We start from the raw sequence: 26188 nt of genomic DNA, 5'->3' as shown, positions 1-26188 counted from the left end.
TTGGGAAGCAAGCTGGATATAAACCCCATTTATATATATGTAGACACATTCAGGGTTCGGAAAAAAACCACTTTTTAAGAAAAAACTGTCAAAACATTCTAACTTAGAAAATTTACAATTTTTAACCACATACTTCTGCTTGCATAAAATCTTTAATACTGACTGTATTTTGCTTTGGCTTATTTGCTGCTTATGACATCATTCTCTTTCCACATTTTACAAGAAGTGGAGAGTCAGCAATGTTAGTTATTTGACAGCCTGCAGTCATTCTACAGTGTCCGGCAAGATGCTTGCAAATTGAAGTGATGTTTGTCTCCTTTTTGTGATCTATTATAATCTCATCAAAATTATGTTTAATATGATTTAAAAAAAATTTAATATTGGACATGGCAACAGAGTAACAATCTAGTGGTTTTCACTTTTCAGTGACCTAAAGGTGGCACACTAGAATAATTAGTGTTAGTTCTTTTTCACACTCCTCCTAAATTATTTCAAATGTAAAAGAAAGAATCTTTACACAATGATTAAAAAGTTTTAGAATAGAGGAAAAGACAGAGTGTCCCTTGGTATGTTATGATCATTACAGAGGGAAAGCTGCCCAATTTAGAACTTCGATGAAAAGAGAAAACTGCATGAAGAAAGCCTGCAGTCTTAAATAAATGAGGCACTGGCTGTTGCTACCAAACAGTTCATACGTGTTCAGGTAAACAGTCCACTGAACAGATGACATTAAAAATCTCTTATTCCAAGGGGGAGGAATCATCAACATTGTAGATGTTTCAGTGTAACTGAATGTAAAGCTTTACTGTTTTCCTTAAATTTGGAAAATAAATCTGTAGGAGACTTGATGTCATAAGAATCCTGAAATTTTTCATTAAATACTTGGTTTTCACGACTGCTAAATTATTTTTATAGGAAGTGTAAAGACAGATGATAGAACCATTTCTTGATTCTTTTTTAGTGGAGGGTGAGCAAGCCATGTCTTCCTGTCCACTTTATTTCATCTGAGGAAAAATTGTCACTACATTTGACTTCGTGTGCTTCTATTTTCTCATATGCACTTTATCATTTCTACTTCTAAGTCTTTAGCATTTTGGCAGTGTTTCCATCTTATGGCACTGATGAGTCCATATGTTAAACATGACTTGGTAATGTTACAGTGAAATGAGGAGAGGACAGAATTCATTTTTGCCTCATCTCTGTTTTCCTCTTGCTCTTTGCTAGTAAACCAGCCCCTGATCATTAAGATTAAGGACAAGGGGGAATGTTTTTAAACCGAAGGAGAGTAGGTTTACATTAGATATTAGAAAGAAATTCTTCACTGTGAGAATGGTGAGGCACTGGAACAGGTTGTTCAGAGAACTTTTGGATGCCCCATCCCTGGAAGAATTTAAGGGCAGGTTGTATGGAGCTCTGAGTAACCTGGTCTAGTGGAAGATGTCCCTGCCCATGACAGGGGCATTGCAATGAGATGCTCTGTAAGGTTCCCTCTAACCCAACCCATTCCGTGATTCTATGAATTCTATCAGAGGTAGAGTAATATGAGCAATGAAAATGATATTTTATTTTCAGAAAATTGTTTGCTGAATTTTCTGTTCAGCAGTTAATCTCTATCACGTTGTATCTTGAAATAGTGAAGTGAGGTGTGTGTTTCCAGTTTTACTAATAACTGTTTACTCTGAACTTCTGTCTTCACTGTTTAAATTTGTTTAGATGTGTCTGTATTTAACTCTGCACACACAGAATTTAACAATGAGACAAAAATATAATCTTGACTTTGTTAATACACCCTGTTAGATTTACTAAAAGCATGTATAATATTAACATGTTTGCATCACTAAGACCTTCAAAATGTCTGATCATATTTTTTTTAAGGTTCACTTATTATCAATTACATAATTAGTTTATTGTATCAATTTTCTGGCTTCATACCTCTAAAAATGTGATATTCTAAAGCCTGAAAATGTGTGTGGTATGTTTTCATATCATTCTTTTCTCCTCTAGATGGCCATATTAATCTTTCTTTTCAGCGTATTTACATAGAACTCGCATGGCATTTTGTATCATGTTTGTAATAGTTGAATGAAGAAAGCAATATATTCTGCAGGTTTTGGTGGTGTATTTTTGATGATGGAATGTTCTAGTAGCACTTTAGTTAATTCTGTGAAATTTAGGGTTTTAAATTTATTCACAAATACCTGCTTATGACCAGTGTCTGATCTACTTTATATATTTGTATTGCACATTGGATGCATTTAGATTTTAATAACTTACAGTGTGTATTTTAAATGAAAAATAAGTTACTGTTGTCCTTAGGTGCAAATATTTCTACAGACTCAAAGCTACTGTAAATATATAATTTTTGCAGTGAGGTTCTTATGGGCAGACTTAATTCCATAATATTGCTAAAGGAAAATCTAATTTATTAGAAAATCAAGTGGATGACTGATGTCATCATTAAAAGGAAAATGGTAGAGCTTTGCGCCTGAAATTTTCAACTCTTGCACAAATGACCAAAAATTTAATCATGGAAAAGAGAAACCTGTGTAACCACAGTATACGTGGACTTAATCGCTGTGCTTAGGCCCAGAATTCCAGGGTCAGCTTGAAGTTTGAAATTTCAATTTTGCCAGTAATGGTATTTGTGTTATTTCTAATATTATTCAGTAAACTATGGATACTTCCTGAAGTGATCTCTTTTCCTTTTTACTGACACACATCCTGGTAAAACTTCGGTTTAGGTTTTTATAATGAGTATCCTACTTCTTATGTTATTTCCTCCAATTTCAGTATGTTGAATATGTAGTATTGCCTTTATGTGCTCCAACTATTTGTAATATTTTGGAAGAGGGGATTAAGGTAGGCTGTGACATTACACATGTCTTTCAGAAAATAAAGAACAAAAGTAAGAAAAAACCCAACATGAGATATGTCTGCTAACAAAGAATTTATGAATTGAAATAGGGATCTAAATAAGGAAGTGTAAAAATGTTATGTTTAGCATTGGCATTATTCTTTGTACTTCATATTTGGAAATATTTTTAATATCTATATTGTGATCTTAAATGGACCATACTTTCTTAATTACTTCAAATTAAAAAAAAAAAAAAGTAAAATATCATATTAAACTATATTCTTTGTTTCCAAAGTGGAAACTTTGTGTAGTGGCTACTTCCTCAACTTTAACCAAGCATTACACTGGAAAGTTGTGTCTTTCTTATCTCTATAAGCCTCATAGGCAAATACAAGATGTTTTCGTTAAAGAAATGGTTCCCTAAATTCCTAAAAATTTAAGGTTTGAAACTTAGAAATGTAAGGGTGAATATATTGAAATTACAGTTTTGTAGGCAGATGTCAAAGACTATAGGTGGTTCTTTACTTTTGAAATCAAGATTCTCTGAATCCCTTGAGATGAGAAAGGTAGAAAAGGGGAAGAAAACAGTTTGGGTTTTTTCATAGTTGATTTGTGTTACTCTTAAAGCATATCTTGCCCAAATTACCTCTTTAACAGCTGTGCTAAATTCCGGATTAGGGAGCAAGCAAAAGCGATTGATCCCAACTTGAGGCAAAGTGACATCATGATGGAAAAAAGGAGTAAGCTCACTTGCTTACTTAGCACACTTAGATGTACTTTATTTAGCTATAGTTTACCAGTTCTGATACAACCACAGGTTCCATCTCCAGCCTATTTTAAAGTCTTTTTCTAACTTCTCGATTGGTAAAGCCCCATGACTGAAGACATGTTTGTTCAGAGGCTCTATTTCTGGGATTGGCCCAAGTGCCTTACATTTCGCAAGGTTTTTTTTGAAACATATGGAAGCACTAAAAGACTGCAGTGAGAAAACATAAGTTCTCTTAAATGAGAATCTGCTGCTCTAGCAGACATATGCTACTGGATTTTATCCATAATTTCCATATTGTGAAGGTAGAATATGATGTTATTTTTATAGTTTATCTTCTCCACTTCTATTCTTCTCTAGGCTTTCGGCACTTTATGTTGATGTGTCTGTGGACATATGTTTGCCTTGTTCCTCGGTGTCAATCTTTGCACGTGAAGGTGACTGTTCTTCTGGAATCTCTTGGATCTAATTCTTTAGGCAGCTTTTTGCCTTTTATTTCTCGTTAGTTCCTATGTCTTGGGAAAAGTCTCCTCAGTGAATTAAAGTATATATAGAGATTTCCTCTCGATATCTTTTCAACATAAGCACCAAAAACTCCTTCATGCGCACCTCAAAACTGGTATACAGGTGAATCTTCCCAGTTTGTTAAAGCAACCTGTGAAGTTTTCCTCAGTAAATACATTCTGTGAAATAGGATCCTACTTCTTCAGACTTGGCAAGCTGAGGTGAAAGCCACTGGACAGGCTGAGAGAGGAAGAATGGATCACTCAGTGAATCCCATGATAACCAGTTTATTTTCCAGTTGATTTTCTATCATTATTCCTTGCATGCAAGTAGATCTATTTTCAGGCTGTGTGAATGAAGACTTAATGTTTTGAAATTATAGAGTGAGGGCCTTGGTATGGTTGTATTGTGTTCAGCAAAATAAGGCCACAATTTTCTCAAAATTGGTCTGTCCCTACACTTCAGATGTTATGAACTACAGGCAAAGATGATGGCTTACATGGAAAAAGAACTATGTGCTGGTATTCACACTGGAATTTTGAAAGCTCAGTTGAATACTCGATCATAAACAGTTATTTCTTTTATTTTTCCTCTAATGTGCTTCAAAGAAATGAATTAGAAATACTGGAAAGAGTGTATAGCAAGAAGGTGGCCAACCACTTTTTTCTGATGTGGCTTTATCAGATTACCTGTGAAATTTCTCTGGTATAATACCTATAGGAAGTAAATACTCTTTTTGTCCTGCTATTTTGTATAGACTTAGGGTTTCAAATAGTACATTCAGCAAGAGACTTTGAAAGGGTCTTCAGTAAAGAGATTTAAGAGAAGTCTTAAGAAACCTTCAGAGCAATGTTTCATAAATGCTTCAGAGTGTATTTTGAAGGCCAAGTCATGTTACAGCTGTGAATACTCCAGATATTCGTATTTGTGTATCCTACCTGATAGTACTTGTGTACTAACAACTAATGTCATTCTTGTTGCACTGTTTGGAGATTTTTTGGGATTTTTAAAACAACAATATTTCTTTAATTGATACAGCTTCCTTATGCTTGTTTTTTTAATTAAGTAGGCATCTACCCCTGACATTTTTTATTTTAAGAGTAATTAAAAATCTTCATGTAGTACAGGAGAAAGTGCAGTCATGCAATACTAATGGTGCAAAGTTCTGATTCCTGATCGTATGTGTCTGCCTCCTCTGGTTAATTGGAATGAGTCTTTATTGGCTTCAAGCCCTTTAAAATTGGAGAAAGAGAATGTCTTGTGGTTTCGAAGCTCCTGGGGAGTGTGGCCATTCAATCCATAGCTATATCAGCTATATCAAGGGAATATTTAGGGATAGTTTTTTTTGTACAAAAGATACTTTTGTAATTTGAGGATTTGCTGAATAGTGTCCAGAACTAACTTGATTTGCAGCGCTTTCTACTTACTGTCTCTGATGCCGTGGTTTTGGGTTTGGGGCTTCTCTGTGGGGGTTTTTTAGTGTGTTTTTATTTGGGTTTTTTTTCAGTGTGGGTTTTTGGAGTTTTTTTGAGTGCCAAAGTAGCTTCCTAGTGCATTATGACAGACGTCTATTATTCTTCTTTATAGTGGAAGATGGTAGTTCTGTTAAGTACTTGAATTTATGATGCATGTTTCCCCAAAGTAAACTCAAGTGAACATTGCAGAGACTAAGGTGATTTAAAGATTAACTCTTGCTTTGTCTTTTATTCAGTTTTATAGAACTCAGATCCTTTATCCTTCCCAAGAAAGTGTTACCCTTTGTCTTGTGATAAGTTCCTGATAGCAAGGAACTTTTCATAGAAGTAATTCATGTATTAGGCTATGATCATGTTGTGGTTACAGCTCTTTACCTGTAGGAGCAGCAGACTTGCGAAGTCTTGTGTCCTGGAACGGACAGAATTCACAGATGTGGTAGAAAGTACATGTGTAATTCAATATTATTATTGTAATTTTCTTGCGGAATATTATGTAGGGGGCAAGATGTAAACATGAGATTTAAATGCAAACAAGATATGTGTCTGAGTTGAAACATAGTTTGGAAGAGAACAGATTTACATTGAGAAGTTGGGAGTTTAAAAGCCAGATAGATGATATCAAAGTTGTGCACAGTCTTTTCAACCAAAGGAAACACATGAAAGTACTTGATAGAATGAATTTGGATAATTCTGAAACCATGAATTTACCCTGTGATTAGCAGCAGAGATGCTGGAAAAAAAAAGATGCTGTTAAACTATGCATGTCATCTACTGCTGAGAGAGGAAACCTAGTAACAAAACTTAGTCAGGGACGATGATAAGATTTTCAACAGAAAAACTCCTTTTCCAGCTAGACCAACTCCAAAGAGGAGGAAAAACTGTCCTCCAATGGGAAACGGTTTTTTTTCCTGATGTGCACAAGTGAGCAAAGCAATCTCACAAATTAGGTTCCTCCTGCCAGCATTTTGAAGTCTTTGAAGAAATACCCACCCCTTGCACTGATGTGAAGGCTTTGAAGAAAGTCACCCTTAGCAATGTGATATCTCTGAAGTGATGTAAATCATACATTAATAATAACAGGAAAGTTTTCATTTTATTGTAAACTTATTTTTTTAATAAGTCTCTCATCTATTTGAATCTGGAATTTATGAAAGGATCAAGATCTGTCATTAACTTGGAAAAGTTTACATACAGATTTGTGACTGAAATAGTTCTTATTTGAAATAGATGTTCTACATTCATAAAACGTAGAACCGTTTTGTGATAAAAACACAAGAGTACTGTATGAGCAAAAGAGATCATTTCCTTGATGAACCAAGTGCTTTTGCTGATTCTGAGAGTTCACATTGAAAACTGGATATTTCTTGTACTAATATCTAAAAACTATTGAGTGTGGACATTCTTTTTTTCTTGGTATTTTGGTGATATCCAGTGATACAGGGTAGCAGTTACTTTGATCTTTATGCATGTGTACCAGGACATGTGTCTTGTTCTGAAGGACTCTCACAGAACAGACGAAAGAAGGTACAGTTTTCATTAATCTTAGCCCTAATTCAAAAGCTCCCATGGCTCTGTCATGGAAAGAGTGACTAAGAAACAGGATTGAACAGTAGACTGGAAATCTCTGTGTAGACCTTCATTAGGTGCATGGGAAAAAGGGATTTTACCCAATACTCTATTTACCTGCTGAGAACAGTCATGCTACTTGGTCAGCAGAGTGAAGCCGTTTACGTAAATATCAGAACTAAAATCATTACTACAGCTTTGGAATAGAATTGTAGGCTGTTTTGGGTTGGAAGAGACCTTAAAGATCATCTAGTTCCAAACTCCTGCCATGGGCAGGGATGCCACCCACTACATCAGGTTGCCCAGGGCACCATCCAACCAGGCCTTCACGTAACTGTGTTACAAAAGAATGGCTTATCAGTTCTTCCTCTGTTGCAGGTGTGGATAAATGGAGCATTCTTCTTACCTTTAAAGGTTAAAAGCCAAAGTTTTTTAACTCTAGTCTGAGACTAATGTTTGCCTCGTAGTTGTACCTTTTCTCCTCAGGCTAAGGACAGGTTACCATTAGGCCAGTTTTTTATAATCTGATTACATGACATTTTACACATCTTTTTGTAAAGAAGAGCAACAGGAGTTTTTTTGTAACTGAACTATTTTTTTGTTTTGTTACCTAATTAGATTATTTTCCTTATGTGTATGTATCAATTTCATAGGCATGTTTTAACTGTATTGTAAGTGTTCTCTTGCAATTATTTAATAAATGTTCTGTCCTTGTACAAAGAAAAACGATGTTACCATTTTAATCTAATAGCATGTATTTTATTGTTAGGATTATTTTCATAGCTGCTTTGTGTACATTATTTATTGAGACTACTTAGTATCTGACTAAACAACATGAAATTGTTTCTGCAACTTGTGTGGACGGAAAGATCTGTAATTTGTTTTTTTGCAAAATAACCTCTTAGGTTCTGCTTGCAACACTTCTGTGTTACAAAGTTACCCTAACTTTTAGGAATTATTGGAATATATTCCTTGGGAAAAAGGAGAAACACGATATGTTATACAATTTTAAATAATACTGTTTGTTTGTGTCCTTCTGGTTTGAGGTAAGTTCTTGGGGGCAGGGGCTTTGGTTTGTTTGCAATTACTTTTCCTCCACTCTATTTACAAGCTGGAAATAGATCCTTAGCTAGTGTAATTGCTGTGCTTCTGGTCATTCCAGTGCAGCACATCAGGTCTCATGAAAGCAAGTAGGAAAACTCAAAGGGAAAATTATTTTATTATGGAATTTATTCTGGTCCTTTGAGAGAAGCTAGAAGACAGGCTTAACTGGGTGTAAGATTTTCTGTATGGAGTCACCTATGTCCAGTTCAATTAAAACTTGATCTTTAAATGTGTAAATAGGAAATCTTGCTACATTCACCTTTCACACCACTTAATAGTTTGGCAGCATGTGTTTATGTGTATATATTTGTACAATTTGCTTGGGAGTCAAAAAAAAAGTGACCCAGCTTTCTATTTTGACCTTTTTTCTTTCAGTCTTGTTGAACCATTCTGAATTTTGTCCTTAAGAGTGTTTTGTAAAAAATATTCAGTTATCACAATTTTCTAATTGTTTTAAGTTTTAAAGGTTTATGACATTCCTTTGCAAATATATCAATTTGTCAGATAAAGGTTAAAAATTAGATGCATTTTATTCATGTTGAAGTCACACCCAGCTTATTTAAAGGCAGCTTTGACTTAGAGTTGCAAGCCTTGAGGATATTGATCTGAATTATGCATGACTGTCTGGTATGCAGTTCCATTAGCCTGCTGGATGGATAATGTAAACATGTTCAGAATTTTAAGTATCCTACATGAGCATATGAGCGGCAGGTTAAAAATAGAGCTGATAAGAGCATGTGTATCTGAAAAATCCAAATCTTGGAGAATAAAATGACAAAAGGTTCCTGTCTTCAAGAGGCTGACTTCAGGTGTGATTTTCTTTTCTTTGAAATTGCTTGACCTGAGCAAATACAGCTTATGTTTGTGACTTGAACAGGTGACACGATTGCTGTTGTCTACTGCAAAGCATTGACATCTGTACTAGAAAACACACTTGTTAGCAAAAGGCCAGGGCCAACCCTGCAACTTTTGGCAAACAGGGCAGGGCAATGTCTGTTCTTGCTTAAGTTGGTCAAGATTAATTCTAGTGATAGGCTAATTTCATCATATCTTTGAGGAATCTGCTTTGGAATGTTATTTGATTTTGCTCAAACTTTCTGTGGCTTCCAGTATCTCATAGTTCCAGTTTATGTTATATCTGATCAGTTGTTTGTTTATATTTTAGCAGACTGTAGTTTGGAAGTCCAAGTAATGACTTCTGAAACTTTGTTTTTAAACCCTCAGCACTAAAAACAGTGTGTTAGTAAGATTTAAAAACAGATAGTGTATTTTTAGAATTTTGTCCAAGTTTCTGTGAATTTTAATAGGAAAAAAAAGACAACTCTGAAATGAAAAGTATAGTGTCATCTATGTTGCATTTTATAAAACTTATCATATTTCCAAATGTTTCTGTTGCATATGTGGAGTTTGTGGCAATATGGTGAGCTGAATGAAGATCACAAAAATCTATTGCACTTATTTTCAACATCTGATGAATACAAACCAGAAAACCCGTCTAATTTTGCATTAATTAATACCTACCTTCTCAAAGTTATTTTGCTTGGAGTGCCTCATATTTGGCTATGTTAAATGCTGTACATAATATCAGATCGGAACTATTTCTAAATTGTGAGAATGAGAGAGAATAATGATGTCTTTTCCCTGGGCTTTACAGCATTTATTTACTTAATATAATAATAATTGCATGGAAATTTGCAAGCCAATGTATGACTTAAAAGTTCTTCCTGATGATGAAGTTAGTTATGCTGCTCTCATATATTTCTTTCATTTCCTCTCAAAGCTTGGATCATGAAATTTATATTCACACAAATTTGGCCAGTAGATAGCTCTTGGATAGTACCGGTAAAATTTGAAAAGGTTTTTTGAGTTGATGGTCATTTTCCCTTTTAACTGCGGACCAGTTAATTTGTTACAAGACTAGCACTTAATGCTCTCCTTGGGAGAAACTTATCATCCTGTTTGGTAATAGCTGTTACCTTTGACTGTTATCAGAACCAAATTCCTTTCTCTGGCAATGAGAACCACTGCTCTGAATTATCTACTTTTCCTTTCTGTTAAGAAGAAGGGGCTTTAAAAGAAGAAAATCTTTTGAAATAGCAACAGTCGTCATTAGTGTTAAAGGCAATCTGTTGGCCAAAGAGGTGTAGGGAACAACAGTGGCAACTTCCAGACAACTTCAATATTTTGTGAAGAAGGATTTATGAACCTTTTTTATGAGGGATGGTAACAATGGCAGTTGTATCTTTAAAAGAGACTAGTTTGCACTTTAATTCTTCTCAGAGAAGAACGGGGGAATCTCTTGTGTGTTTTTTGTGCCCAGGGAAGATAATGCATGAGAATTTAATACAGAGAAGAAATGATGGCATGTGTAACAGTGAATGTAGTGGCCTGAGTGCAGAGCCATTGTGTAAATATCTCCACTGTTCCAGATGCTCTTTTTTTTTGTTTGTGAGTGGTTCTGACATAAAACTACAGAACTGTAATATTTTGATAATACAGGTGACAGCATAAAAGCCACAATGTAGCAGTCAATTTTAAGTTCCTTTTCCTTGTTCTCTAGCTTTTGATTATTTTTAAGAGACATTTTCAAGGGAAAAAATAGAAGTGAGATTTAATTCTGATTGAATGTTCACAGTGAAAACATTATGTGGATTTTTTCATCCTCCAAATAAAGCTTGACTTCAGAGTTGAATTTCAAACTTAAAATAAGTGCATCTTATGAAATCCAGGTAAATGTAAGTCCAACCTACAGTGACACTGTTGGAAAAATGGAAATATTTAGTATGTCTTCGGTCCATATGTGATTGTTGAAAACTTACAGAATGATACAGTTATTTCATAATGTTAATACAAACAAGGGTAAGAGTCTGGTTTTTATGCATCAGGGTCTCTGCATCAGATATTGTACTTCAAAATGTCTGTATTTTAAAGCAAATCTGAGCCTATGGATATGAAGAAGTTAAATACATTTTTTGTTGAGGGTTTTGTTGTAGTGCTTAGAGAAGTTTAGGTAGCTGAGGACAAGAGACAAGAGCAGCAGTTGTCTGCTCATTCTTCACTGGCTCTCCTGCTCTTAGTTGCCTCCATGGCACTTGTTTGTGCAGTTGATGTCTTTCCAATGATTTAATGCATGGAAAGGTGGGATACCGTTCTGAGTCTGTATCAAGTTCATATTACAATAATTTATTTTACCTTCTGGTTATTCCCCTTTACTTTTTATACATCAGTTCAGATTATGTTATCAGCACTCGGTTTTTGAATCCTGTGTAAATTTTGCTGCCTCAGTGGGAGAGATTCTTTTGTTTTTAAGAAGAGGTCAGAATACAAAAACATAATGGGAAAAATCAGTTTAATTGCCCTCTTCTTCACTGAATTAGTATAAATTATTCCCAGCTTGTTGGAAAGCAGTCTGCATTTGAAAATGTCCATAATAAATTGGTATAAAGAGGCCTAACAATTTCTGTTCAAAGGAATTTTATGTACTCTAGTTTATGCATACAGTGTGTCTGCAACTCCTTTTGGAAATGCTTGCTGAAATTTGCAGTGTTTTACATCTCCCGTGGATATATTGATCTGAAAACACTTGAACTCTACCAGCTCAAAATAAACAGCAAACTCAAAATGATTCTTTGTACTCCCATTTTCATTTTAACACTGTTTCAGTGTTGGTCAGGCTCAAGGAAAACAAAATGAAAAATTTATTTATATCTGTACCTTTTTTCATTTTGTTTTCCTTGAGCAAAAGTACTAGATTTTAAATAGAAACAAACATGCCTGTTTATTTCATTACAGATGGTAGTCTATGTCATACCTCAGGGTTTTTTTTTTGGGGGGCGGGTGGAGAGGAAGAGGAACACTTCAAGTGGTTAGATGTTCATCCTGTATAGATCTCTCTGATTCCTACTGTGCCAGTTCTCTGGTGTTCGATAAGGCACACAAAGCAGTTGTGGGAGAAAGCATATCACTTGTATCCATGGTAACTCGAAAGATACTTTGGAACTCAAAAGGATAGAATAAGCCAGAGTAATAGGTCTCATTATAAGGGCAAAATACATAAAAGGTTCAGGCATATGCTTTTAATTAGTTGCTAAAAATAGCTAGAATCAGAGATGATGCAATGAAACAATAATTCTTAGTGTTAGAAATGAGCAACACTTGAAATCTGAAAGGCTTTTATCTTACTATCTTATGGGTATTCGGTCCATGAATACTAATAGATTTGCAATGGTTTCTTAATCATGCTTAGGACATGAGAGTGCGCACTGATAAAAGCTAGAGCAAGTCTCATATGACTGTAAGTTTTCAAAGTTCCACAGTGATGTTAATTCTCATGGCTGTGATGCAGCTTCTTATGAATAGCATGTGCAAAGCATTCTCTCCTGTTTTGCAAGTGCACTGCTGAAAAATGAATGCAATGTGTGCTTCTGTGAAGGGATAATAAAAATTGGTTAAAAATGCAGATTAATTTGAGATCAAAGATATTTTTCAGAGTAAGTCACTTTAATTAATTTAAAATAGGAAGGTAAGCAATGGGGAAAAGTGTGAAAACTTGAAAGGATGGTCTAGAATTGAATCCCAGAGAACAAAAATAGAACAATATATGAAGTATAAGGTATAGGATATTTGAATAACCATTTTAATAAAAATATTTTAATACAGTGAATAATTTCAAAGTTTTCTATTTGAACAACAGTGTTTGTAAGGGATCCATCTTGTATTGCAGTGCAATTCTCCACATTATTTCCTCTGTTGCTATAGAAACTAATTCTAGTGCAGCTGTGATCGCTTATCAAAATTCTAATGTTTCAATACCCATTTCTTATTTTGAGTTATTTAAATAGCCTTGTCTTACTTTGAATCAAACTGCACATTTCATCACTGCTGAATTGTTGACTGGTCAAAATGTTAATGCAAAGTGATGGCAAATGCTGTGGGATTGTGATTTTTTTTTTTCTTTTTCCTATCTAAGCTATCATACTTATTGTTAAAGTTTGAATAACAAGCAATTTAAGGCTCTTTCATTTGTTAAATTTTAAAGGTCAATATTTGCTGTCTAACATCAGTATTTTGTAATGCGTATTACTTCCTCACTGTAATCTTAATTATATTTAATATTTCATAAACCTTAAATTGTCCCTGTAACTGATACTTGGCATTCGGGGGGTGTGTGTGTGTGCATATTTGTATATGTGTGTTTAAATATATGTCTCTGTGTGTGTGTAAACTATTGTTAGGATGCTTTTAACCTAAAAGTAAGTCTTGACATGTTCCTCTTATCAAAGTAAAAATTTCAGTGTTACTACATTGTCTAAAATGAGAACACTAGAGTAGCATGTCACCAGTTAACAAAATATTGTGAATCTTTTTTGCTCCTTTCATTATTGTCTCTTTGGGACTGAGTTTAGGGTTGTTTTTTTGTGGTGGTCGTAGTGGCGTTTTGGGGTTTTGTGTAGTTTTTTGGCTAGTTGGTGGTTTTGTTTGTTTCTAACAATGAAAGTACTGTGCCGGTAGATTGATGTAATTAATGCAGGATGCAGCAATGCAACATTGTGATTGTGAACCATGTTAAACATCATTCTGCTAAATAGTTTTCAGTTGTAATGCTGAGATCTAAAAACTTTGCTGACACCAAATTACGAGGAAGGGTGTGATGGTAATTGGTCTGGAGACATAGGTTGTATATTTTCTGCTGCTGTAGCAAAGCTACTGAAATGTTTCTGTAGTACTTTTCAAGATAATCACTGACTTTCTAATGAGCGTACACTAATTTCATGTAGAGTGAAATAAATAATTTTCAATTTTGAAATTATCATACAAACATTTTGCATCTGTAGCTGTCAGGCTTTGATTACTAATTAAATGCTGTGCACCACCTTTAAGTCTCTTATTCAACAAGCAGCATCAAACAGTAATTTCAAATTAGATATATAAATTTTTGATAGTATAAGAAAGGTCTGTAAGAAATGAGTTTTGATGGAGATCCTTGTTTTCACTCCATCCCAATGGCAAGTTGGTATTGTAAATACTTACTGTTACACCACCACGGCAACACAATTTTCCAGATAGTGTTTTGGGGAAATTAAGTGGGTTGAGACTGACTCATCCTTGATTGTTCAGCGCTATTGTTTCTTTGGGTGGATGACATGGAAGAACTGTTCCTCTCCTGCTGTTAGCTGAGGTCTGAAGCATCATTCTGTAGACCTTTGCGTGCAATATTCAACTTGGCCCCACTTCTCTCATCCTCACAAGCTCTTGCTTAGCTCTTATGGCTGGTGCTATGCCTGAATGAAAGTCTCTTTACCAGCCAGACTCATATTCATCTAGTCCTGTCAAAATGCCAAAAATTACCTGTTTTGTGAATTGTGTGACAACTATGGAAACATAGCAACATCAAATATTGCATATAAGCCTAGTAAAGCAGCTCATCTGTGACAGTGGGAGGTCTCAGAAGCACTGCAAAGAAGTGCAAGACATTTGGTTTTGAATAATTGTGTTTCCTTATGCCTGGAGAAACTTGTCTGAGGCCTTGCTGGAGTGAGTGGAACAGACTGATGTGCTCCCTGCTGCTTAATCTGTGCCTTTTCTGTGAATTCTTAGCCCTCTTACTGGGTATGTGAAGCAAAGAAATTTTGGTTTCAAAGCATCTCTGTTTCCTGTGATTTCACAGTGTTTGTTTTGCCTTTCTTTTTCTGGAGAGTTTGCCTCATAAGTGATACTAGTGCCATTCCTAAGCATACTTTCTACAGGCACTAATATGTAAAAGGTTTTAGAGTAGTTCTTGACCATACATAGACAGTTTTCTTCTGTTGTTGACCTGTTAGGTACTCCTGCAAACCGAGATCATACTAGATTTTTCTTCTGGGTTCTAGCTGCTTTTTATTTGGTAAAATTATGAGAGGTGTTAAAAAAAGTAGTTTTTTCTGGAGTCCTGTTTACAGAAATACTCTAATATACTGCAGGAAGTGCAGTCCATTTTACTACAGGAAGTCACTGAGCCAGTGTGTCATGGAGAGAAGGGGAAAAAAGTGCCTGAATAGATAAGAGAAATCAAGGTGCTTTGGAATCATAGGATCTGAATAAATAATTACCATTGTCTCCCCACTTAAAAGGAAGAATAATGATAAATCTAAAATATAAATGTAAAAATAAGTGCTTATTGTGGGAAATGTCTTACTGCTCCTGGAATGTAACTAGCTGTGTTCTTTAGGTTGTGCAGATTTTCACCTACAAATATGGATATTCCCACCCATCAGACATCACTGATTTCTCTTTTATCTCTTTGCTTTGTTGACATTGCTTTTTTCTCAGATCTGAACCACTTTTTTGTGTGTCATATGTTGTTTTATTTTCCCCATTCCTTCACCTTTCTTCCTCTGTCATTTTGCTTTGTTATTTTACCTGTTTGTAATTTTTCATTCCTGTTTGCATCTTGTCTTTTTTATTTCTCTCTTTGCACATTTTCTCATTTTCTGTACAGATTTACTAAACTTCTCTCCCTTTATTTCTTTTCTTTGTTCATTCACCAACAACCTATCACTTTTTTTTCTGAATCATTGCACCTCCTTTCTCCTTTTGCCTTTTTCTCTTATTCCCTGTACTTTTTTCCTCCTCCTTTCTCTTCCTTCTTTCCCACTTCAAAGCTGATGATATTGGAAAATTCTGTGGGGGTATATCTCTTAAAAAGTTAGTGGCTTGGAGGTTTCCATCTTGATGGTGTTATACATTTCAGGTGTACTTTAGATTAATAATAATTTTAAAAACTTGAAGTAAAAATAAATAAAAATTTTAAACCAACCAAACCAAAACCAAAACCACAAAAACCAACAGAAGAAATGGCTAGAGTACTAATCTTAAAATATTTGGTTTCAGTTTACGCTTCACTGGAAGCTTTCTGTGATTAGGAGCACTTCTGAGCTAGATTCACAGCAATCTTTGTTACCTCCTTATTTACCCTGTACTTTGTTCTTCATCTGTAAAGTGCCAAACATATTAACTTCTACTATTATAGTACTATTATAATGGCCAGTCTTCGCGAGCAGTGACAGCGCCGCGCCCTTACCACTAGACCACCAGGGGCTCCATAGTACTATTATTATCCACCATAATATATTAACAACTGCAAGACAGCCAAATTGGGATCATATATATATCTTAAGTGGATGGTCAGAAAATATAATTCATGCTCTACTGAAATGGTTCATGCAGAATCATTGTATTACTGCACTCTCTCTAACAGAGCATCCTCTGCACCCAAAATTGATGTGAAAATAAGGCAAAGGAATCAAAACAAACTTTGTGTTCCTATTCTAGAAGCAGGTCTTGATGGAAAATATCTTTCATGGTTCATTTTCACCAGTTAGGGTTAAGTAATAAATAGAAAGCTAAAGTAGTAGAGAATTTACAGATTTTTGTTTTGTTTTAGTTACAAAACATACTAAGGTGAAGCTGTTTTTAAGAAACAACAAAGTTATCACATTTCAACTTGCAGAAAGAGTTCTCACTAAAGGGAGTAGTTGTATCTTATTTAAAATAAAAGTATGGAAAAAAGAATGATGGAATTCTGACGGTTAAGGAACCCGTGTAAGTACTGTATATAATACTTGAATGGGTCTTGTTTCTATCGGCAAATGAATATTTATTGAGATCTTCAAGGGGGTTTCTGTACCACTTAGAAAACTTCGTTTTTTTGTTTTTTGGTTTTGTTTCTTTTTTTTTGTCAAATATAAAAATTAACATGTCTGAAACGAGCCACAGAAACATTAGTATGTTAAAGAAAATTATACTCACAACACATTAATCTTGCTTTCTAATCACGCTTTGTTTCCTCATTTGAGACCGAACAGAATGAGATCAGGAACATTACAGGAATATTAGCTGTGTGTTGCAATTCTTTACCGGGAATTGATTTTAGATCTCTGTGGGATCTTTTTCACCTTTTCGGCACTTTATCCTGCTGCTCAGCTCCAGTGCTTAATACCACAGATGTAGTCGTATAAAACTGGACTGGATTTTGAGCTATAATTTAAAGTGATAATTGCACTCAAATGAAGTATACCAATGACAGGAAAATATATCCTAAGCCCACATCCAGCTGCTACCGTCTAGAGGTACGAGAGGATGCCGGTGTGCACGCCCTGGTGAGAAATGCAGATTCTCAGGGGCCTCAGATTGTTTACAGCAGGTGGAGTTTTCAAAGCTTTTAGCTGTAAAGCACTGAATTTCCCTTAAGCATTTGTAAATGCTGGTGAAAAAGCTGAATTTGGGAGAATTTTCACAGAGATGATAAAAGGCATTTCCTTGTCACCAAGATACTCTTAAGATTTCAAAGCCAGTTGTCAATCATCCTCAGCAAGCAGGACTTGTAGTGTATTTTAAAAGAGAGAAGAAAAAATAAGAGGAAGATTCTATGAATTCATTTAACTTACCTTTTTAGAAGTGATATTTTTCTTAAAATTTTGATAATTTGGAAGAAATGAACAGTGGACAGAGGTGCAAAGAAACACCTGTTCATTTAAGAAGTTAGCCAATGTAGTGATCTGGAAAGTAGTGCAGAGGAAAGTTGGCTGATTATAAAAGTAGTATAAGTGAAACCAAAATCTAAATGGAACAGAAAATAAGGTTTTCTACCTGAGTGAGCACACTTAGTACAAATGCTTTACTGAATGAAATATAATTATGGAAAGAAAGACAGTCAGATTCACAATTTCATTTCTTAAAGATCGCAGCTTTCACAAAGCTTTAGAGCTGGATGTAGTGTCAGAAAACAAGAGACTTTAAAAGTTAAAAAAAAAAAAAAAGAGTTCTGGAAAGCTTGATGCACTGATATTCACATCAATAAAAAATTAAAATATCAAACCATTCGGATTAAACATTGTTTTGGACAAGTGAAAATTATAAATCCAAAACTAGGTAGCAGAACTCCATCCTATTCAAATTAATAGAAATACTGTATAAGGAATCAGGAAATGATACATAAATTGAAAGCAAATTAATTCAATAGACCCTAATGTATCATTTTCATTGAGAGACTACCAAAATATTTGGGAAGGAAACAAAAGAATGTCTTTGACAGCTGGTTCACTATAATGCTTTTAATAATGTATTTGTAGTTAAAATGTTATAAATTGGGCTAATTTAGGAAAGAGAAAGAATTTTTCACTAGTGCAGGGCTTTTTGATACTGCTCTGTAAAACAGACTATAAATTGTTACAAATAAGAAGTGCTCTAGTAGGTGCAGAAAAGAGCAAATTTCTTTTGTCTGAAAACAAAACCAACCAGTTCTGCAGGTTCAAGATGTAAACAGACACATAAAAAACAAACAAACAAACAAACAACTATGCATGTTTCAGTAATTTCAGTTGTTTTTAGACCTTTCCTGTGGAAGAAAATTGAAGCTGTAATGACTGGACATAAAGATAATTCTATGTTTTTGGATTACTTTTATTTAAAAATCAAAAGAGAACATCTTTATTACATCAATAACTAGTAGCATTAGCCTTAGAGGGTGAAGAAAATGCAGTGCTAAGAACTTCACGACATCAGATGTAAATGGCAGCAATGCTGTTTTGATTTCTCCAGGTCAGCAATTAAGCTCATAGTGTCTGGAATTTTCTAAATATTAGGAAATAGAGTTGTCTTTTATTGAAAAAAAAAAAAAACACACCAAAGAGATATGATTATTTTTCTTGTTATCTGGTGATAACATATGCCTAATGTAGAAAATAGTTCAACTGTGAATAAAAGTCTAAAATGTGGCAAATGCAAAAAGAAAGCTCAAAAAAGAATTTTTTCTGTTGTCCATAATGACCCCATACCACTCTTATATTCCGCGTTTTTTCCACTAAGCAAGCCTCGTAGCATAACTCTTTAGGAAGAGATACAGAATAATACCAAGATAATTTGTTATATTTTGAAATAATAAGGGACTTGTCCTCACAAAGATGCATGTAAGCTTTTAATTTTAAAGGAAGGAGAGGCTTGAGGTTCCATTCAATATTTAATATTTATATTTTATACTCCTCGTAATGTGGGGTAATTCAGTCAACATAATATTTTTGGATGGTAAAAAAGTTCAAACACGAAAATTCCATTTGGACTGTCTGTGCTGCTTATCAGAAATCTCTAAGGATATTTAATCATTCAGAATAAGAAAGGTTTCTTTAATTTTTAAACATGTATTTCATTTTATGTTTTATTTAAATTGTCTTAACATTTACATAGAACCCCTTGAAGGCTTGAAAACTTGAAATTTATGTTCCATTAAAAAAATAAATAATTTTGTAACATAGTGTAAGTGGAGACATATTAGAGAAAGAAAAGGTACCATTTGAATATGAAGATATTCTAAAAATTACAAAATCTGACTTGCAGAAATTACTAATTTATATAGTGCTTATTTGTTTTAAAGGAACTGGAAAACAGATTCCAAAAGAACCGTTGGGCTAATGTTGCCTCCCACAATAGTGTGAATTTTTAAAGAAGTAATATATATGAGAAAATCAAACCTGCAAAAGTGTAGTTAATGACTGCTTATGAAACAAGGAAATTAAAGGCACAAGGATGGTTTCTTTTCCCATATGTTAAGAGATAGGTGTTCTTGGAATTATTCAGGAAATATGGTCCAAAGAGGGCTAGGTTTGTGCTGCTGCGGAGAACCTTTGGGAAAATTATTAAGATAGCAAAGGTTAAACACTAAAAACATGGAAAAGAAAGAACATCACCAGCTGCGGGGTGAAATGCTGTGCAGCTTAGCATGGTCCACAAGAGACCAGGATAGAGACGAGAAGTGAGGAGCTTTGGAATTAGCAAATTCAAATAGTAGCTGCAAACTGACAGCATTTCTTCTGGTAAACTTTTGCGTCTTTAAACTTTGATTCCACATAACAAAAAAGTTTGTGTATTTTCTCACAGCTATCGATTGTATGTGCCAGGAATACTCAGTTTGGCCTAGGTTGTTGTTGTATCAGATTTTACTGACAGTCTCTTGAGATTGATTGCAAGGTATGTATCATCTCCTGTTGACTTGCAGTGTGTCCTACAGGGACTTATAAAAACAGATTACCCTTCACTGTTTAGCAAACAGTACTAAAAAGAAGACATTTATTTACTTCAGACTTAAATGTACTAATGACAGTTTACATGCTACAATTTCTGAGTGTACCAGCAAAATGCTAATCTGCTTGTGTTTCTCAGGTATTTCACTTACAGTTCAGATTTCTTTAGCTATGAAGCAAGGCCTTTACTATCACCACTATATGAGTGTTTTCCCAGCCCACTAAGGAAGGAAGACAATTTTTATTAAAGTAATTAACCCTTTAAAAATTTATTATTCAAATCTGCCTATTGACAGCAATACACTGAATTCTCAATGTAGGACTTACCAAATGTTTGTTACTAAACAAATTTAGTTTCACTCATATTATGACAATGCAAAGTCATTTCACATACTTTGGCTGGAAAGCTGGATATGAGATCTTTCTTTCTATTTGTCTTTCCTCTGTTCTGGCATTTTCTGGTAGGAACCTCAAAACCTGGTTTGGTTTCTTTGTGGTTGTATCTTTCTTCCACTTTTGGGATGTATGTTGGCTTGGTTTTCACCCTGTCTAGTCCGAACTGTTATGGTCATTTAATATGATTTATTTCATTGAGGGAATTGGCAAAAATGATTTTCTATCTGATTTGAGAGCAGAAGGTGTTTTTGGAAATGTGCAAAGGAACAATTCAACCATTACTCTTAGATTTTCAGGGTAACCATTTGCTTGTTGAGAGTAACTCTTTAGCAGATGTTATTGGCCACATTCAGTGGTCTTGGTAAGGTGTTCTTTGGCTTTGTCACAGTACAAAAGTATGCGCAAGTGTACCTGTGTCTTAAGTTCACACCTTAAATGAAAGGTACAAGGTATATTTTAGACAGGGGTTTGACAGGTAAATATGCAAACACTTCAGATCATGCTTTTCTTTCAGCTCCAAACGTTTTCCTCCAGAACAATCAGTGTTAGGCCAGCAGGCACTAGCAGTGATTTTGTATGTTAAACTTTGATGCATATGCAAAATTGCGTTGACAGATTGATTGTTGAAATTAGTTGCTCCTTCTGTGTAATTTTTAAGGAAAATACCCAGTATCAGGTATTTTATGTTGCTGTATTCACTGGTATCATTTGTCTTTGATATCATCAGCCATTGCAATATCTTAATGTAATTAAAATCTTCAGTATGTGTATATATATTCAGTCTTCATATATATTTATATTTATTTTATATATTATATACAGAGAGCTGTAACAAAAAAATCATTTTATTGCATCATTTACTATGGGAAGGGAGAAACTAATATAAAATTAGGCATTTTCACTTTAAAAATTAATTTTTAAACTTTGATATCTTTTTATGCTGATAAAGCTTTTGTTCAAAACCAGTTTGTACGTGTTTAGACAGAGGTGTCCTTAGATTTTTAATCCCAGATCCTTGTTGTAAGAATGTATGAGCTATTTCAGTTTGGTAGACTAAACTTTCAAAAATGTGTTAGTTTAAACCTACCCCAGTGCTTTAGCTTTTTCTGAGGTTTTTGAATCACAGCTGTTAATAAGAATTTTCTTTTCTTCACATCTTCCCTGCCTACATTAAAAGCACCTCTTTCTGTCACACAGCCTGTACAGTTTTCCCATAGGGGCATATAATGGAGTTCATCAAAGTGAAAAAAGTGAGTCACACAGTCATTTATTTACTAATGTAAGACAATAATGATGTTGATAGTTACCTGGATACACTTTCATATTGTTAGGCTGTGCAAAAGCTAGGAGGCAAAAACTCTGCAGAATTGACTACAAGTGAAAAGAAAGATTTCAAGTCAGGGCTGCATGGTGGTTACTGTCTTGTTTAATGCTGTTTGTTGCCTTTTAGCAACAATGAGCAGAAATCTTGTTGCTCTGAATTTGCTAGAATATTTAATTATATAAATTATGAGAAGGAAGCCCAGTTTTCATGGTATAGAGAACCCAAGGATATGTATTATTATTTTATTGTGATTAAAATATCAGTTTAGATTCTAAAATTATGCCTATCTGGTTTCATGGGCACAAGTTATCTGATATTCATAGGTAAGATTTTATGTTTATCTGCTAGACAGATGACTGCAATTCAAGAATAGGATTCCCTGCTGGCTGTTTTGCTTTCCAGCCCCATGGAACTGGAGTTTCAAGAGTTAGTGGCACTGGTCAAACTAAGAGCAGGAGTGCTGTAACAGCAATTTGGAACCACTCTGAAGGGCAGGCTGACTCTGGTGGGTTTGTCAGAGAAGAGGGGGTTCCTGACAGTGGTTTCATCTCGTTGTAGTGTTTTAATTACTCATTTGCCTTAGCTAAATCTCAGAGATGTTCTGTTGGGAGCCATTGAAATAGAGAAGAGCCCTGCATCCCCCAGTTATCTTTGAGGCCTGTATTTATATGTGCAGTAGATATGCTCCATAATGAACTGTTCTGTCCTTTCCCAGCAGTGCACATTGTCTCCCTTCTAGCCAGTGTGTGTGGGAGTGCTTCCCATGGGCAGTGTGCACCCAAACCATGTTGGTTTGGGCTTTACATCAAATCTTAGATGCTGTGAAGTGTTCCAGCATGCCACAGTCAGATACAGCCCAGCCTTCTAAAGGAATGGAGAGCTAAAGAGAGCCTTTTGCTTAAGGCTGTTTCTTAGGAGAGCCACGTGACTCTGTTCTTGGCCTTCTCCATAAAGGTAACTCTTATGCATACTCAGTCTGTTTGTATGATGTGTGGAACAAATGGTGATTACCTCTGAAGAAGTTAAAAGGCTGGAGAATTTAGGATACAGTCAGGGCAATCCTGGATACAAAATTTTGATGATGAAACTAAAACATACCACCTTTGTCATGTGGGAAAGATCAGTTTCTATATCTGAAGAATCTGAAATCAAAGCTTACATTAGTCTAATGTTAATACTTTTGTTAACTTCCTTGTTTGGTAGATTTTTCTGTGAGTGCAAGTATTATGTCTGACACCAGAAAACATTTTTACTTTGGAATTTTTATGTATAAGGTAATTCTATGTGTGAGGGGCATCAAAATCTTCATTAAAACCTTTACAGAAGAGGTAAACAAAATGTGACACAGGTCTTCACCTATCCTTTTGTTCCTTTTGTTTCAGCTACTGCACACCTTGCTGTCCTTTCCCAATTCTGTTCAACTGTGTAATGCTGCATAGTAAAATAAGAGATTAAAAACTTGAAATGTAATTATTTTGAATTAGCTTTCTATATCTGTAGCCATGCATCAGGTTTGTTTTCTGAGGAGATGTATAACCACATTTCTATCTATCTATCTAGTGTGAGAAGCAAAGATGTCAGCATCAAGTATTCATCCCCAGCACAAGATTGCTCATGATCCTTTTTCCACTGTCTTTAGCCACTAGATCTAGTGTCTAACTTCCAGACCCTTTAGCTCTCCTTAACAAGTAATAAAGAATTTGAGACACTGCTTCACTTGTTCAGTTCACCAGTGAGCAGAGTTCACTTGTGTGAAAGGCTGCCTTTATTAGTACCTCATTTGTCTTCAGAGTTTAATTTGATATCTCCCTGGTGGGCAACTGCAGGGGAGGTGATCAGTTTGATATCGTGGCTTTAGGGAGTGCGTTTTGTTTCCATAATTGGTCTACCTTCAACCTGCACAGAACCTGACTTAAGATATCCAAAGGTTTTTGCAAGGTAAGCATCACTGAAGTCCATGCCTAGAATTTTTGTCATGTTGTATTTGTGCTATATTTATTTCTATATGGTTTACACAATCCATTCTGACTATACACTTAAAACTTTGCTTTTATCTAAATTTCTTTCATCTGAGATAATTCATTTCCTTTTGTAGCAAATTTTTTTTCTGTAGTATTTGTCATCTGATCTGAAACATACAATAAAAAAAAAAAAGACATATGTAGATTTTTAAAAACTCTGTCCAGTCATTTAGACTTAATTTTCCACAGAACTGTTTCAACAGTAAGTAATCAGAAAGTAAGTAAAGAATTTTCACTTATTCTCAGCGAACTGCATACAGAGGATGAGAAGAACACCTCCGCTAGATGAACTGCAGCCGCCTCCATACCAGGATGACAGTGGTTCTCCTCATCTTTCCTGTACGCCTTCTGAAGTCGGAGACAGTAAATGTGAATATTCCCAGTGTAGCAACAGTCCGAGATGTTCATATAAGTGCCCAAGTGAGGGAAGCACGGGACACGAAATAGAAAGCTTTCATAACAAAGGATACGAAGAGGATGTGCCAAGTGATAGCACAGCCATTCTTAGTCCGGAGGTAAATGGAAATAGTTAAGTGTTCTAAAGTGCCATATGCAATGCCACTTTTCAGAGCTTTCTGATCTAAAAATCTGTACGGGGTTATATGGACACTAATATTGCATCTCATTAATTTTTTTTAAAAAAGTTTGTCAGAAAATATTACAATAGCATCTCAGATTGTTCAGATTGCTGTAGTTACCTTTATGGCACCTTAACTTTGAAACAAGCTTCCAATAAGAGTGAAGTATTTTTTAAACCAGTTAGAAAACTTCACACTCTAAGGACTGTGGTCAAAATTCTTCTGCAGAATTTTTCAAACAACCTAAATAAAACATAAGTTTTGTAAATGCATTTCAAACTGAAGACTCCATAATGTAAAACAACTTTTATGGAAAAAAAAAACAAACTATGAAGATTTTTCTTTTAACTGTTGATATGGTATAGTGGCTAGTCCACTTCATTTTCATATTTTCTACTCTAACTGTAATGATATCTATGTTTTTTTCTGTGAAGAAATTGTCTTTTCTGACTCATGTTTGCTTGAAATGTCTTTAACAACCAGTTACTGCACTGGCATCTATGGGTAAGTCTAATTAGTGATATCACGTGCAGAAGAGGCTCCTTTTGGTGCAAATTTGTCTTTTGTTGCTACCTGAAATATTGAAGTACATGTTAAGCTCAGTCCTGTTGTGCCAACAGCTGTTTCTGCCTTAGTAGACCTTTTGGTAAGTTGATGTTGCATACCTGGGGTGTTGGTACTAGATCTGGAAGGCCCAGTTGCAAGGTACTCCAGTGGCGAGCTATCTTTGTGTACCTGGTGATCAGCTATGATCTGTATTAACTTCATTGCTCATAAAGACATGGTGTGTACATGTAGTCCTTGGATCTGGATAGATTGGAAGAAATCTAATCCTAGTTCTTCCTGTTTTGTGTCACTCCAGTTGTTAATGTAAGCATACTCAATAAAAACTGAGAATGCTGCCAGCTTTTTTTATAGCCACTCAAAACTTGAAGAGTGAAGCTTTTAGAGGAATGAATTCCCATAGCTACGTAGTAACCAGATTAAAACCAGAATATTTTTTAACACAAAAGGCTTTGTTGTGGCATTCATTCGTGTGAGCAAGCGTACAAGATATACTTGAAATATATTCGTTTTACATACCTGGGATAACTTATTGTATGAGCAGTAGGTTGACCTGTGCTTGTAAATATTTTGTTTCAGTATCACTGTCAAATTAACTAATATAAATTTCTAAAAATATAGGGGATCAGTATTTTGTTCAAAATTTGAAGTGTCAATAAACAACCTGAATTTTAAGTTTAAAATACAGTTTTAGGACTGATGCAGTCTGCAGAAGGTTCAGAAGGTGTGTTCAAAACAGATGCATCTTGTACAGTTCCAGTAAAATTACATGAATTAAGCCATGATAGTGAGTGCCATCCCTGCCCATGGCAGGGGGCTTGGAACTAGGTGATCTTTAAGGTCCCTTCCAACCCAAACCATTCTGTGATTCTGTGATGAGGAGCTGCACATGCAAGTAGGTTTGTAATTCCTGTATTCTTTGCTGGTATCTCACTCTGCTCTCAGTCATTAGCCAGCTCTTCAAACACTGTAATATGTTAACT

General features: G+C 35.0%; 1 protein-coding gene across 4 annotated transcripts in view; it reads left to right on the top strand.

Moving 5' to 3' along the window:
- SYT14 (synaptotagmin 14) overlaps positions 1-26188 on the top strand; it is a 90355-nt gene that overhangs the window by 34890 nt on the left and 29277 nt on the right. For all 4 annotated transcript variants that reach the window (XM_050314369.1, XM_050314370.1, XM_050314368.1 and 1 more), the window contains one exon: positions 24310-24578. In XM_050314369.1, the coding sequence (XP_050170326.1) occupies positions 24310-24578 (269 nt within the window). The remainder of the gene's footprint in view (positions 1-24309; positions 24579-26188) is intronic.

Source organism: Myiozetetes cayanensis, unplaced genomic scaffold, assembly GCF_022539395.1.
Source record: "Myiozetetes cayanensis isolate MyiCay16 unplaced genomic scaffold, myiCay2020 scf2-11, whole genome shotgun sequence".
NCBI lineage: Eukaryota > Metazoa > Chordata > Aves > Passeriformes > Tyrannidae > Myiozetetes > Myiozetetes cayanensis.
This window is presented reverse-complemented; position numbering and strand designations above follow the sequence as displayed.